Raw genomic sequence first — 16,937 nt, 5'->3', positions numbered from 1 at the left:
ATAAATAAATAAAATCTTTAAAAAATAGAAGTAAAACATTTCAATTATCCTATAGGAAAATGGCAAAAAACATCAAATTCAATTCATGAAAAACATACAAATAGCTATTAAATTTATACAAGTTGATGAACTTCACTTATAATAACATAAATTTCTATTAAAACTGCTGAGGTACCATTCTCACTCCTAAGCCTGGCAAGAATATAAGTTTGATAATACTCTCTGTTGGCAATGCTGTGAAAGAAAACAGGCACTCATATATTTCTGGTTAGTATGCAAAACACAACCATTTCATGGGGGGATTTGGAAATATCTAATGAAAGTTCATATGCATTTACTTATCAAGCTAGCAAAAACACTTTCAGAAATTTACTCTGAAGGCATAATTTCAACACTTTGAAAGTATATATGCACAAAGGTATTCATTGGGTAACAGCAAAATGTGAAATTACATAAATGTCCAGACATAGGAGATGGGTTTAATAAATGATGGCACTTGACACAATGGAGGACTATCCACTATAAAATAGATATGAGATACAAAATCAACTGTAAATTATATATCAACCAAACACAATTGGAAATTTTTTTTTTTTTTTTTTTTTTTTGGTTTTAAAACTTTTACTGCAATATAACAATGAAGTAAACAGTAATTAGACACCTACCAATTTTTTCCCAAAACAAACCAAAAAAAAAAAAAATGTAAACAGGAAAATAACTCTGCCTATACTTGTACAGCTTCTTAAATCATGTTAGAAGGGTCTCACATTCGATGATCAAGAAATTTTAAAATAGCAGTAATTATTTTCATTTTAAGAAAAGGACCCCCTCCCCCCCAAGTATTTAACATGAAAGAATGGGCTTTCTTACACATTAATTCAATACGTATTTGAAGCAGCAACAATAACCATCAATAATTTGGCATTTCTGTTTACAGTTGCTCCAAAATTTTTTCAATTTCACAAAGCCATTATCCAGTGTTGCCATGAAATAGAGACTGTAAATTCTAGGTAGCAAAGATTCTTTCTGAAACCAATGTTAAGTCAAAGAAATATAAAGCAGGGCATTACACTAAATTTCTGGATCTAGTACACTAAAAAGAGTGAAACCTAGGAAAAGTTACCTACTGTTTTATAGAAGAAATAAAGACCTGCAAAAGCTGATTTTTGGTTGTATAATATTTTACACACTGTGTGGATTTGCGGCATCTGCTAATTGAAGCAGACATGCACTGTATTTATCCCTGCCCTATATCCTAGATCCCTCCCTCCCCACCCCCAACAATCTACTACCTTATACCAAGTATTGTGGATATGAGCCCAAGTCATCCCAGACAATCCAGTGAACAAAGTTAGTGTAATGCACTGGTGTGAAGTGTGAGATTAAAAAAAAAAGTCCCTTTCAATCTTCATCAAAGTTTTGCTGTAGAAGAAAATTGGCAGCCAAGTTCTCATTCTTCTCACAAGCAAAATACGCTTGTATCACAAGTCCTTCAGGAAATCCTAGTGCCTTTAACCTTTCTATAGCTTCTTTTTCCTGAGGTGTTACTTGAATGTAGTTCATATGACCACTTCCGGCTTCTGCAATTCCTCCACTGCCACCTCCACCCCCTCCTCCTTGACCACCAGCTTCTTGAACTGGTTCATTTAACATCTGAATAAAATGCTCCTGGTGCTGGCTAATTTGCTGCAGTAATTGAGGATTTTCTCGACCTATCTGTTGTAGCAATGCTGGGAGCAGGGAAGGATTCTGTTGAATAATTTGTCTCATCTGTTGAAATTGAGGCTGATTCCGTAAAAATTCAAGGGGATGTCCTCCAGGACTCGCTGTGGTTGTTGACGCTGTTGTAGTTGCTGCAGCAGCTGCCACCGAAGATGGAGGAGCCCCAGTGCTGACTGCGGGAGGGGTGTCCACCACAGCCTGACTCTCTCTATCTCCAGGGATCCCCTGTCACAAGTGCACTTGTCGCATCTTCAAAAAGGTTTGACCGAGAAGAATCTCCTGATGTACTGTCAGTTGCTGTTGGACTTGTAGCCACAGGTGTCTCTGCTGGCTTTTCCGCAGGTTTCTCTTGTTGTGTCACACTAGTAGGTGCAGGTTCAGAAGATGTTGTCGCTGGTGCTGGAGTGACGGATGCAGGAGAAGGAGTGGGAGCCAGAACGGGAGGGGCTGGGGCCTGAACCACAGTCGGAGCTGTAGAGGAGCTAACTGTAATAGTGGTGGCAGGATTCGACTGCTGGGTTGTAGCTGGTGCTGGTGTTGTCACTGCTTTGGGTTTTGTCACCATAACCACCACAAAGTTTTTTTCGTCAATTTTATATTCTTTTAGAGCAGTATCATCATTAAGGATTTTGCCTGCATAAATTAATTTTTGACCTGCTACAGGAAAGGCATCTTTCCCCTTTTCAGATTCAATCTTCTCTTTCAGTGCCTTCACCGTCTCGTCGGGGTCGATGTCGATCTTGAAGGTCTGCTGCTGCAGGGTCTTGAGCGTGACCAGCATGGTGCCGGCGCGCAGCTGGGCCGCCGGGCCTGCTCGGGCGCGGGCCGCTGGGCGGGGCACAATTGGAAATTAAATTGTAAAAATAGTACTATTTACAATAGCAACAACAGCAATATCAAAAACAAATAGCATACTTCGTGAAAAATTTATCCAGTAATATGAAGAATTTGTATGCCGAAAACAATACAACTTTAATGACAGAAGCTGAAGAAGAACTAAATAAATGGAGAGGTATACCATGTTCATAGATGGAAGATTCCATATATTTAAGATGTCAAAAGTTCCTCAAAAGGGTAAGTAGATTCAATGTAATCCCAGGAAGACTTTTCATAGAAATCAGTAAACTGTTGCAAAATTCATAGGGGAAGGAACAGGACATACCACTGACAAACCAGTTTGAAAAGAGTATTAACACTTACTGTTAAGCCTTTATGATCACGACAGTGGAATATTGGTGAATTTATGGATGCATAGATAACAGGTAAAGAATTAAAAAGTAGGAAAACACAGAAGTGGCTAACTAATTTCTAACATGGTGCCAAAGAAATCCAGTGAACAGAGAATAGACTTTTCAACAAAAGGTATTGGAACTATTGTTCCTGTATGTGAAAAACAAAACAATACCAGAACAACACTATCGATACCAAACACCATATACATAAACTAATTAAGAACATTTTCTAAGTTATAAATATATAATTAAAAAAATAAAACTCCCAGATGAAAATACAAATCTATATCACCTTTGGTTAGACATAGAGTACTCGTATAGGACACCAAAAGCAAGATCTTAAATGAAATATTTGATAAAATGCACTTTCTCAAAATTAGCATTTCTGCTAAGACTAAAAAAAAAAAAGAAAAATGGAAAATGGAAAGAAGATGGAAGGAAAAGTCACAGGTTAGAAGAAAATATTTCCAAAAGGCAAAGTAGGGAAAAGACTGGTGTTTAGAGTATTGAGAGAAATATTATAACTCAATAATAGGAAAGAAAATTAACAAGGCAGGAAACCACAACTGTTGGAGAGGATGCAGATAAAAGGGAACCCTCTTACACTGTTGGTGGGAATGTGACCTGGTGCAGCCACTCTGGAAAACTGTGTGGAGGTTCCTCAAACAGTTAAAAATAGATCTGCCCTACAACTCAGCAATTGCACTGTTGGGGATTTACCCCAAAGATACAGATGCAATGAAATGCCGGGACACCTGCACCCCGATGTTTCTAGCAGCAATGTCCACAATAGCCAAACTGTGGAAGGAGCCTCGGTGTCCATCGAAAGATGAATGGATAAAGAAGATGTGGTTTATGTATACAATGGAATATTACTCAGCTATTAGAAATGACAAATACCTATTCTGTATGTTAGTAAATTGAACACCAATAAAAAAAAAAAAAAAAATAGAAATGACAAATACCCACCATTTTCTTCAACGTGGATAGAACTGGAGGGTATTATGCTGAGTGAAATGAGTCAATCGGAGAAGGACAAACATTATATGGTCTCATTCATTTGGGGAATACAGATAATAGTGAAAGGGAATAGAAGGAAAGTGAGAAGAAATGGGTAGGAAATATCAGAAAGGGAGACAGAACATGGAAGACTCCTAACTCTGGGAAACGAACTAGGGGTGGTGGAAGGGGAGGAGGTCGGGAGGGTGGGGGTGAATGGGTGACGGGCATTGAGGGGGGCACTTGATGGGATGAGCACTGGGTGTTATTCTGTATGTTGGCAAATTGAACACCAATATAAAATAAATTTATTATTAAAAAAAAGAAAAGAAACCTAATTAAAAATGGGAAAGACAAATAGTAGAATTTAGGCAGCAGTTACCTGAAATTTACTACCCTTCTGTTTTTTGTAGGATTTTAATATAAGGAAAATATAAAAACAAACAAACAAAAAAGGAAGAGGACCTGCATGTCCTCTTTTATAGAGGTGGAGAGATGGAGAGAGATGGAAATGGCACTGCTGCCATTTTACAATAGTATCCCAAAGAGCAGGAATGAAACGTAATACTTTGAGTCCATCAGAGAACTCAAGTTGTAGGGTGTGTGATTGTACAAAAACTGGAGGCAGACAAGCACTTGTAGGGGAAAAACAGGAGGTGAGCATTTGCTCACCTTGCACAGACCTTGTCAAACACATTCATCTGGTCACAGATGAAAGTTGAATTTGTTAACTAAATAATAAGAGCTCAGTTGACTAGTGGGAGAGTGAGAACCCTTGAGACCATATCAATCATATTTCCTAGCACCTTTTAATCATCTTCTCCATGAGCCCCACAAAATTCTTGCGGTTAAAATAAGGAACAATCAAGAGGGAGCTTCCCCCTTGGTACTGCAGAAGAACAACACCTACCACTAAAATCCACCCAGACCTCATCTACCCCATTGCTACTGTAAGAAAAAGTGACTTCATTGCAAGCAAAGGTGCTGGTGGAATCTCACTGCAGCTGAGGGAAGGCGAAGGTGGGGACCACTGAGATTTTGCAAGGAACATCTCCCCTATGTCCAAAAGTAACAAGGTTTCCCTCTGCAGAAGGATGGGCATGAAAACCATGGCCTGGAGTAGGTGGGAGAGGGAGACAAGTATTGAACATATTCCACCTCTGAAAAGGGGGCAGGAATACTTGTGAAGGCCACATCCTTAGGACATATTTTCATTATATCTGCTTAAAATAGAGACGTAATTAATATATCAGATAATGTCTCTTTCCCTGGCCTTTCACCATCACACCAGCAAACCCTGAATAAAATAATAGGGGATAATAGTTAAAGAGCTTCAAGAGGCAGACTTCCTCTGGGGAGCAGAAAAAAGAGAAGACTCAATGACAACTAAGGAGACAAAGACAAAGTAGAACTAGAGCATTAAATTTCAACCCTGATAACATTGCAACAACAAACTTCTAATCCAGTCTAACTCCTGACTACTTAATCCAAGCCCAAGTGACCCAAGGTCACTTTCTCTTCTATCCTTATCTCTCTGGGGACTAGGCTGGCTTTGGAAGTGTGAATTTTCTCTAACTCTCCACCAATAGAAGCTTCCTGGGAAGCAATTCATACCAGTGTGCGCAATGAGGTGCTGACTTTCAGTGAATGAATGAATGATGGAAACTACAAGGCCTTTGGAGTGATATAAACCTAGGTTTGAATATCTGCTCAGCCACTTAACTGGCACCACAATCCAGGAAAGTCAGTAAATCTCATAGGGTTTCTGGGGACTACAGAAGGTTCTATACAGGACAGTTCTATCTAGCACAGGGTCAACACATCACTGTGTCCTTTCCCATAACTACTAAAATGCTTGACTGAGCCATCTCAGCTAACACAGGAGCTCAGGGACTCTTGGAAAGTCACATCTTACATTGTTCTCCAAATGACAGTAAGGTTAGCATTATTTTGCAAACCTAAGAATCATGAACTGGAAGAGTCCAGGGTAATAAAACAAAGGATTCTTTTTCTTCAAGAGATTTCTTCATTCACAGCAGAGTATAGTAATGTCAGAGCATCTAAATAAAAAAGTACAGTAATTGTTAACATCCCCCCAAATTTGTGAACTTTCTTCAAACTATTGATATATAAAATGTATATCTATTTCTGCATAAAATTGTGGGATTATTTTCTCATTGTTATTATATACTATAATCTTTTCTTCCAATTTTCATGATAGCCTTATAGCTCCCTACTCTCTTGCCAAATATGGTGAAAAGTCTGTATCTCAGAGAGAAAAAGAATTTAAGGATAGGCGTGTTTGAAGCAAAACATAAAGGAAAACTGTGAAGGTGTTGCCCCCCAAAGGAAGATAAATAACATTGAATTATTATAAAATGGTTGTTTGGTGCGATCTTTCAGGATCTGATGGTTTTTTTTTTTATAGCAGGAACATAATAAAAATAACATGGACACTCTTTCCATAGTTCTAACGCAAATCTTCCTCACCTGTCTTTGCCTCTGAAAAACAAGGACCATCATTACCTCCTGAGTCATTTTTTTTTCCTTTTTAAAAAGATTTTATTTATTTATTCATGAGAGACACGGAGAGAGGCAGAGACGTAGGTAGAGGAAGAAGCAGGCTCCCTGCATGGACCCTGATATGGGACTCCTATCCCAGGACTCCAGGACCACAAATTGAGCTGAAGGCAGATGCTCAACCACTGAGCCACTCACGTGCCCCACCTCCCCAGTCCTGATTCAAAGCCCCTCTGGAGAAAATTCTGACTAGCCAGAAGCAATGCCAATCCCATGGATGTACAATTATCTTTCACTTGAGTTTGTTGGTTGTCTATACCCCTTTCTTCTCTGTTCACTGTTTTAATGCCCACTGTCAACTTGTTCAAGTTTCTCTGAATTCTCTCCTTTGGCTTCCAAATAAAGATAGCAAACTGAGATTCTCTAAGGATCAAGTCTCCTTCACCAGAACAGCAGACAGAAGCTTGCATATAGGTTGCAAGCTCTCAAGGGTTTCCCTGGAGATGGCCATTGTGCAGTGATATCAACAAAAAGGAAGAGAGACTTTGAAATAAATCCTGAATGGCTCATCCAAGATAACAAGCAATACTAGCCCAATTCTTGCTTGAACACAGAGTAAGAAAGACAACGGAGTCTTTTACATCATAATCCTCAATGTCATCAAGTTTGATGAAGCCACCTGCTATTATCTAGAATCATTAGCTGTTGGATCAGGAAGGGCCCTTTGAACATAGCCCAATGCCCACTCAGCAAATGGAGATGTAAGGGGCCAGGGATTCAAATGCCTTGTCCAAAGTTAGTTATCCACAGAGGCAGGGCTTTACATTTCCCAAGTTCACAGAATAGCTTCCAAGAGGCTTCTTGTTTCAACATATCATAGAACTGGGTTTGTTTTCTATTTTCAGTTTTAATAAGGAATCTATTTTTCTATGGGTGTTAGACTTCTACAAAATTCTTTTCATTCCAGGAAAATATTGTCATCAAGGAAGTTATTTTTCATTTTTGCTTGTCCTGCTATAGATTAGTGTTTCCAAATGGTGAAAGTGTCTTGGTGAAAATGGAAAACATTGTTCATGTTTCTTAAGTATATTTCTGTTGGCATGTTTGCTTTGTCAGTTATGAAGCATATCCTCTTTCGGAAATGCAATCCCGCATTGCTGACATAGCAGGCCTGGTGTTTGTAAGAACAGAGGGCTTTTCCTTTGATGCATCTCTGAGCAGCTTCATGCACTTGAACACCTGCAAATCAAAATATCTTAATTCTCTGAACACTGTTCCCAGTAATTAAGACAAGTTGTTGGTTGACCACTTGGTCCCTATTTCTTCTTTCTCCTTCTTTCCTTCTATTTCTTTCTTCTCTTTCTTTTTTCTTTCTCTATCTATATATATCTTTCTCTCTTCCTTTTTATTTGCTCCCATTGCCTCCATTTTTTTTTGTTTTTTTTTGTTTTTTTTTTTTATTGGTGTTCAATTTTCTAACATACAGAATAACACCCAGTGCCCGTCACCCGTTCACTCCCACCCCCCGCCCTCCTCCCCTTCTACCACCCCTAGTTCGTTTCCCAGAGTTAGCAGTCTTTATGTTCTGTCTCCCTTTCTTCCATTTTTGATCAGCATTTTTCTGTGTTTACTGACTCCATAAAAACAGACATTTGGGTCAATTAATCTGAGGAAAACTTAGAATATATCAGATGTCACGAAGCCTATATTCAAGACTTTTAATGAATTCAAAGATCAATTGCCAATGCAAGATTTCTACCTACTGGCCATGCAGTGAAGATCAGGAGAAGGTAGACATTTTTGTAGAAGCTCAAATCAGTGTGGTAACATCTGACCAGGTTGGATCAAGAAATTTACAGAAGTTAACAGGTTTATAGTAACTCCTCATGGTGAGTAACTTTGCTCTTTTTTTATTCTGTGAGTGAAAAACTGAGAGATGCTTTTTAGAAAAAAACAATGTAGGATCACCTCAGCATACGGACAACAATTATGCAGGAACTGGTCTCTATATATGGATACAAAACTACTTCATAAACAAGGTTTTTAATTCCCTGAAGCAGATTGAAATTCTACTTTTAGAAAATATACACACAAAGGTGTAAATGCAGCCTTGAAATTAAAATCTTTCTAGGACTGTATGAACTATTTGTGTAAGCTCTTGGTTCAAGTTGGTTATCTTGTAGATGGTCTTTTAAGTGAGAAATACTTTGATGAAGTGTTCCTTTTTTTTTGGCAAATAGTGCTCCTTTCTCTAATAATCTGCAAAACACGTATGATTGCTTTTGATCTCATCTTTAAGAGCAGTGCAAAAAATTAATTCTTCAGTGGATGACTATAGAGCAGTGGATGGCTATACAACATAAGTCACCATATTCTTACGACTCTAGCTTCTTAGTAGGTTGGCTGAGATTAGTCAAAATTTGTACTCTTTTGAGTCTTGTGCTACTATCTAGAGATGATAGAGTTTAATGGAATTTGTGAGCTCATTAAACCATTTCAGACCCAGAATCCATGAAAAGAGTCTGTCTTTTCATGGATTCTGGTAAACATCCTCATTTGTTCATTTATTGTCTCAGTAAACAGTTATTGAAGACAGTTTCTATCCTGGATGCTAGAGATAACTAACTGGGGGCACAAGACACAGTCCCAACACTCATAAGCTTGTAGCCTTGTGGATAAATATTCTAGATTGTGGCTTGATTGAGCCCCATGTTTTTTGGCCTGTGGCCAGAGACACAGAATGTGGGACTCATGAGCTCTTTTGCTTTCTTAAGGTATATAATAAATAATTATTGCCTATAAAATATATATATTAGTTTTGTGGAAAATTTGATAAAGGGGCCTCACACCATCCCATTAAAGACAATGATACTATAGTTAATATTTATTGAAAGTCAGATACCTGTTTCTGTCCTTATTCTCAATCCTTAAGAGTGCTGTACAGGAAAATGTTATCCCAATTTCACCGATGGGTAAACTGAGGCTTAGAGAGTTCAGTGATTTGCCTAAATTCACATGGCTAGTTACTATGGCAAAGATTGGGACCCAATAGATACTGGTTTGTTTCAAAGGGCATAGTGTACACCATTATATGCTTTTGGAAGCTTTCAGCCATCTTTTTATTCAGAACATATACTTTTTTGTAGTCTGACCTTTTAAATATCCTATGTAGTTGAATGTTTAACTAGTAATAGCTCATAATTGGTATTACTCCTCATGCAAAAACAATGCTTCTGCTTTTAATCATGGCACTAAAACTTCCTCTTTTGCCTCAAGATATCATTTAAATCCTGTTGAATTGTGTTTGTTAAATTCTCATAATTTAGGGCATTTCTTTTTTTTTTTAATTTTTTATTGGTGTTCAATTTACTAACATACAGAATAACCCCCAGTGCCCGTCACCCATTCACTCCCACCCCCCGCCCTCCTCCCCTTCTACCACCCCTAGTTCATTTCCCAGAGTTAGCAGTCTTTACGTTCTGTCTCCCTTTCTGATATTTCCCACACATTTCTTCTCAATTTAGGGCATTTCTATTAAAGGTCCAGTCCTTTTGATACCATTTCATTCAATCTTTCAGTATTGGCATCAAAATGCTGGAAATACCAAAGCTTGCAGAGAATGGAAGATGTTGTACTACATGCAGGACTCATCTGCACAACTCAGAGCAGCCTTCCCACTCTTGCTGGGCAGCTGCAGAAAGGCCAAAGCAAATAGAATCCTCTGATGAGCAGCACAGAATTTTAAATCAATGCCCTGGAACTTGTTAGGGTAATTTCAAGTTCAAAGGAACAGTCTTGGGATCCCTGGGTGGCGCAGCGGTTTGGCGCCTGCCTTTGGCCCAGGGCGCGATCCTGGAGACCCGGGATCAAATCCCACATCAGGCTCCCGGTGCATGGAGCCTGCTTCTCCCTCTGCCTATGTCTCTGCCTCTCTCTCTCTGTCTCTCTGTGACTATCATAAATAAATAAAAATTAAAAAAAAAAAAACAAAGGAACAGTCTTTCAGGAATAAATATGTTAAGAGATCATCCTTAATATTTCACACTCCCTAACAACTCATCTGGCCACCTATCATCGGGGACTAAATTCTGGAAAGTATTTACTTTATAATCTAACTAGATATACACCCTCAGTGTGTTAGAAAACATTTTAAAAACCTAAAAAATAATGAAAATTCATGTATTAAATATTAAAATACACTATTTCTATTTTTGTTACTCTCTCAAAATCATAGAAGTAGTAATTGTAAATTACACTCTAGGAAAGAACCAATATAATAAATGAAAACCTTTTAAGGTTTTTTAACCTTTTTTTAAAAAAATCTTTTAAGATTCTGAAGTTTCAGGAAAATGCCAAAAAAAAGGTAAAAATCATCCTCTCCAATGCTTGTGAGTGAGATGGAAACGACCGACCTAAACTTCTCAAGCAGAGAAGGGTCAGTTCATCTATTATTGACTACATTTATATCTAATGTGATTTTGCTTGACATTTGTCTTTGTTTAATGCTAGCAAGGCCTATTTATATACATTTATATAAATATTGAAAAAAATATGGGCACAATTTTAAAAGAGGTACAAAAGGAGATTTTTGTAAAAGCTTTTTAGACAGTGTTACTGGAATAGTTGGAGCAACAAAGTGTTTGGTCCTGGCACAATTCTCAGGGTTACAGGTAAAGTGTTTTTAAATTCTTCAGTACAAGGTAGGGAGGGGAGGCAGGTGATGCAGGAGGAGCAGGCTAGGTGCTGGTGCTGGCTCTGAAGTGCAGGATTTGGTCCCAGTTTGGGCATAATTAGCAGTGAAATGCTTGGAGAGGTGGTTGACTCTGCCAGTCCTAGGGGTAGTTCGGACTGAGCTAAAATAGAGAGTATTACAAGGACTTAACTCTCTACAGCACTGGGATCCCCTAAGGGGTATAAATGTTAGGACTTTTTTTTTTTTTTTAATGTTAGGACCTTTAGGGATTTCTGTGTTGAAAGATTTGTAAAGAAATTTGTGTATCTTATTTATTTGATTCCATAATAACCATTGAAAAGAATGAACCAAAACTTGATAAACTTCCCATTTTGTTGAAGGTTATTCATATCAGGTATTGATATATTTAACTGCACAAACATCTCCAAGAGTGTCATAAGCTGAGTTTATTTTCTCTATATTCAGTCTAATAAATTTGTCCATCTTCATTAGCCTTAGAGATAAATTTTTCCTGGGTGAGGGACAATATCTCACAGGAATGTATCTCCCGTATAGGATTTGGTCAAATAAATGTTTTTAAAGAATTTTCACAAGGCTGATGAAACACTGGAAAAGTGGAAGAAATGACATATTTTGGTGTCTTTAGTGGTTGTGATCATAGGCACACATGCATTCATAATTGAAAAGCAATATTCTAGTCACCTTTTTTCCAACTGACTGCAACGTAAATTCTAACAATATAATTAATAAAGGTGATAGATAAAACTTACAAGGCTGAAAAAAAATTTTTAGGAGAGTGTGGTGTAGATAAAAATGTGGACTATGACTCTGGATCTATCACTTTCTGTATAATCACCATTCAGCAAATAAATTTTGGTTCACTGATTATTACTTTCTTAAAAACATAAAAAATAATACATGCCCATTAGAGAAAAATTGGAAAAGAGAAAAAAATAAAGTGTAAAATTTATAATGACACTTATTCTGTTAACATTTGCTATATTTCCATCCATTCATTTTGTCAATGCAACAACCATTTCAAGTGGATGTTGTGGAGATAAATGAAATTAAATATGGAAAAAGCTGCTGCATTGGTTGGGACTGGTCATTCACTGAAAAAGTCAGTTCTACAAATTCCAATTATCATCCAGTGTTAGAGTACAGAAAAATATATTATGATCTAGTCTACAGGTCACTTCAGAACAATTGATAAGTACTTGCAGAATAATTGCAATTTCTAAGAATCATTGTTACATGTTTCTAAAAATGAGTAGAATGCAGTAAGCATTACTATATATATTCTTAGCCTCAACATAAGTTGATCTCTCACTTTTCAGTGGAAATGTATGAAAGTAAACAAGGGAGAATTTTTATAATTGAATATATAAAATTACACTAATATACATATCAGGTCAAATATTCACCTTCTTAAAAAAGTTTTATTTTTCATTTATTTGAAGGATTTGAGAGAGAGAGTGAGTTCATGCATGAACTGGGGGGAGGGACAGAGGGAGAAGCAGACTTTCCACAGAGCAGGAAGCCCAATGCACTGGGCACCATCTCAGGACCCTGGGATCATGAGCTGTGAAAGGCAGATTCTTAACCAACTGAGCCACCCAGTTATCCTTCAAATACTCACTTTTAATATTTTATATTTTCATTGGATTATATCTATAAAATATTATATTTTTATAAATATCACTGAGATATAGTTTGCCTTCATATTTCATTAAAAATTTTAGTCAGACTCTTCACATGCATCTAAAATGTATATTTAGAGCAAATTTCTGAGTCATCATAGGGTCTGAGTGTTTGGTGATACATTTATGATGATGTCACTAGATGTTCTATTGGAAGAGACAGATATCCACTTACAAAATAAAAGCATTTTTTCATTTATTCTATCATACTGTATATGTACAATGTAACTGTAAAGTATAGAGACTTTAGTCCCAAGTAATATTTATCATCCCAATTAAAGTTCTTTATTGTTTTACCAGCATTATCTCTAAACGAGCTTCAAATGAGTTTATTTCAGGTTGATATCTTACCCAAGTGTCATACGTGTCAAAGTAGAATATTAGAAGAACCTCTTTTAAAATGAGAATTTGCTCAAACTAAAACAGAAGGCACCCTCTGTTTTATGAGGCATAACGTTGGGAATAAAAGCCTCACCTTATGCTCTGACATTTCAGCATGTTTCAATCCTGAATGTTTTCCATCTACATAGCAGAGCAGGATTTGCAAATATCTTCTGCCACTTTTCATGTCACCTTCAAAGGAGACCTCACTGAACTATCAAGCTCTGAGACAGAAAAAGAAACAAGCTCTAATGCACAACCTATTTCTAATCTATTTATACCTCCAATTTCCAAAATCCAGTTGAGAAGACCTAAAATAAAATACACAAGTACAGTTAGGCCTGGAGATACAAACAGAAGACCAAAAGCACTAAGGAAAGTAGAAGAAAAAAAGGCCCGTGGTTATCCGGCTAGAAACATGAGGTAGAACGTTCAAAGATAGGAGAAAAACGTTTTGCAGTACAACCTTTTAATAACTGCTAAAATGAAGCACACCAAGTTTTCAAATATGTTTTGTTTTTCCCACCATAATATGAGAAAAAGACTTCAAAGCATGAGTCCTTTAGGAGGACTGTGAAGTGACACAGTGGGCATTGCCTTCCACATCCAATTTGTAAAATGGATGAAAAGGTCTTTAAATAAATGCATTTCATGCTATTACTGCGTCATCACTATGGGCATCATGACATTTAATGTCACTTACAGATGGTGACCTTCAGCAGACCTGGTCAGGCAGGTAGCAGCCTAGTGATGTAATGTGACCATAGAGAGGCTTGGAGGACCTGGCAACCAGCCATTGATCTCGTTATTCCATCATGAAGGAAAACTGTAGAAGTTTGAAGCCAAACTTTGGACATGATCTGGACAAAAGTCAGTTTGAGGTAGAAATTTCTGATGAGAGATTGAAATGCTCATAGATTGTGATGTTGGTGGGAAAATATGCCATTTGCTTTTGAAACACAGGTGAAGCAGTTCCATGAACTTACCCCATTATTACTAGGCTTTACTATGTTCCTTTTGATTTCCCTAACACTGGAAAGGCATTGGATAAAATAAGACAAGTGACTTACTAATGAATGCTGTGTGAAAGGCACATTTTCTGTGATTAGTGTTCAGAGAATTTCAGACATAGTAGAGCAATGTGAGGTGCAAATGAAGGAATGAATCTTGATGCTCCATTGACATAGGTCCAATTGCTATCCCCAAATATTGCATTCCCGTTAGTAAAGGAAGATTTGGTCCCAGGAGATTAAAATGTTTTAGAGGACACAATCATCACAATTAAATTTCTAATACTAATGGTAATGTTAATTAAATCTCTCATTTTCATAGCATGTTTAGATGTAGACATCTTAGGAGATATTTTATTTTATTTTATTTTATTTTTAATTTTTTTAGGAGATATTTTAATATCAATCCTTCCAGTAAAGGTCATCATAGACAGCAGTGTGCAAATATGTAATAGGATCTGACTTTGTGTCCATGTAGACTTGATTAAAGTGCTCAAGCACGACATATGTAGTTGTCTTGAAAGTTTTGTCCCAAGAATGAAGTTGCTCATGACATAAATTGTGTGAATTGACTCATTTCCTTTTCTGATGGTGAGAGGATGTTTTCAGAGAGCCTGGGTTTTAGAGTCAGGCTACCTAGACCTCTGACTCCACCACTTGCTGCTGATGTGAACTTGGGTGATTATCTTCTGGCCTCAGTTTCATAATCCACAAGATGGGATAACAGGATGTATGAGCAGGGGTCATATGAAAATTAAATGAGAGGTTGTAAGGTACTTGGCATGTGTGTAAAGCACAATAGATACAGCATAGATCTTACCTCATTTCAATCCTAAAGGGAGGATTGTATCCAGATTGGTTATCCAGATTGGTTAGTAGCCAATCACATTGACAGAGCAGAAATTCTCCAGAGGATTCAGCTTTACTTCTAACCACTCCAGTGAAAAGTTATCTGACTTTCCATTGATATACAAAACACTTAAATTTAGAGGTATTTCTGTAATGGACTTTTCCCATACTTGGCACAAGAATCAAATTTAAATGTGTTGTTGTATGTACTTATATTTTAACTTTTTATCTAACATGATATCATGTTTAACACCAACAAGCTTGGCCTTCATACTTGTATTTAGTAGAAAAATAATTTAAAATTTAAATTTTATTTAGAAAAATTAGGACATATTCGCTTTGGCAGCACATATACTAAAATTGGAATGATAGAAGATAGCATGGACTCTCAAATAAATAAATAAATAAATAAGAAAATACATAGGAATATAGTTAGTGATACTTAGTACTTTTAAATATACTTAGAAATGGAATTAATTTGGAGTTCATATTTACACATGAAATAGCTTTATATATTTAATAAGATAAAAATTAGAAGAATAAAATAGAGGAATTTTGAATCAATATTAGTATGCCAGTTTGAAATACCATGATTAATTAAAATCTGGATGCAATTAATTAATTTATATAGCATTCTTACTGCCTCATATTCATCAAATATATACCACTAAGTCAATTTATGTGAAAATGTTTTGATTATGAATATATATAAATATATTGAAAACATTTATTTATTTCGAAACCTGGTTTGCATTTTATACATCAATGAAATGATTGTGGCCATAGAAAGCACTCTTAATCAGTTTAATAAGGAATGTTGAGTGGCACCTGGGTAGCTCATTCTGTTAAATATCCAGTTATGATCTCAGGGTTGTGGAATTGAGCCCTGAGCCTGGTGTTGGGCTCCAAGCTGAGTGTGGAGTCTGCTCCTGATTCTCTCTCTCCCTCTCACTCATCCTCTCTCTCTCTCTCTCAAAGAAATATATAGAATCTTTTAAAATAAGATTGCTGAAAGAAAACCCATGTAATATAATTACATAAAATGTAAACACTAACTATATATAATCAAGAATACTATTTAATGCTCAGTTAACTATCATGTTGAGAAAGTTACCTTCTATCCTGAAAAGAATGAAACTTTAGGAATCTGGCAAGAAAAGGTGACAGAAGCTAAGCACAATGTCTTAACTTTCCAGAAATTTTCCAAGTTCATCATTTGAATTTCAAGTTCTTTACTATGATGAATCAGAAGTATTCCTATGAAAAACCAACTTTTAAAAATGAAAGCTAGATTCTTTAATGTGTTCATTAAAGGCAAAAGTTATGTGAATACCATGTACTTTGAGAAATAAATTTTGCTTTATAAAACATGCTTTTTAAATTAAAAAAAAAGTGTATGGTTGAGGAACTATACAGTGTCTTACTACTGTCTTAATCAGTAACATACTATTTGCACTACAGGCAAGATGTACAAAATTAAAGTAAGCACATTATGAACCAATATCTATTTATAGTGGGAGTAAAAAAACCATCATTGTTTGCTTATCAATTTAGTATAAAAGGAGCTTTGGAGACAGGCAAAATTTCTGAAGAATTTTTTATCCTTTCTTCTCAAAGGAAGAATTCAGTTCTTAGGATGTTACCCATGAAATTCTAACTCCATACTAGTTGAAAGAGAAAATCAGTAAAGCACTTGCGTTTCAGTGGGAACTCAAATTGGAATGGGTCCTACCATTTATGATAGATTCATTAGTATACCTGAGGAATATTCTAGACTTCAAGCGACATGCCCTTGAAAACCACGATGTTTCACTATATAATTTGATATTAT

The 16,937-nt window shown here is 36.5% G+C and overlaps 1 pseudogene and 1 gene segment (V, D, J or C); one reads left to right on the top strand and one right to left on the bottom strand.

Moving 5' to 3' along the window:
• The window catches only part of LOC144293018 (T-cell receptor gamma chain C region 5/10-13-like), a 43,897-nt gene that overhangs the window by 12,951 nt on the left and 14,009 nt on the right, over positions 1-16,937 (top strand). The window contains 1 exon segment of the C gene segment in view: positions 11,097-11,143. Within this exon segment, the coding sequence occupies positions 11,097-11,143 (47 nt within the window).
• On the bottom strand, positions 728-2,554 carry LOC144293015 (UV excision repair protein RAD23 homolog B pseudogene; annotated as a pseudogene).

Source organism: Canis aureus, chromosome 21 (assembly GCF_053574225.1).
Source record: "Canis aureus isolate CA01 chromosome 21, VMU_Caureus_v.1.0, whole genome shotgun sequence".
In the NCBI taxonomy this organism is placed as follows: Eukaryota; Metazoa; Chordata; class Mammalia; order Carnivora; family Canidae; genus Canis; species Canis aureus.
Note: the sequence above shows the minus strand (reverse complement) of the source record. Positions and strands in the feature narration are given on the sequence as shown.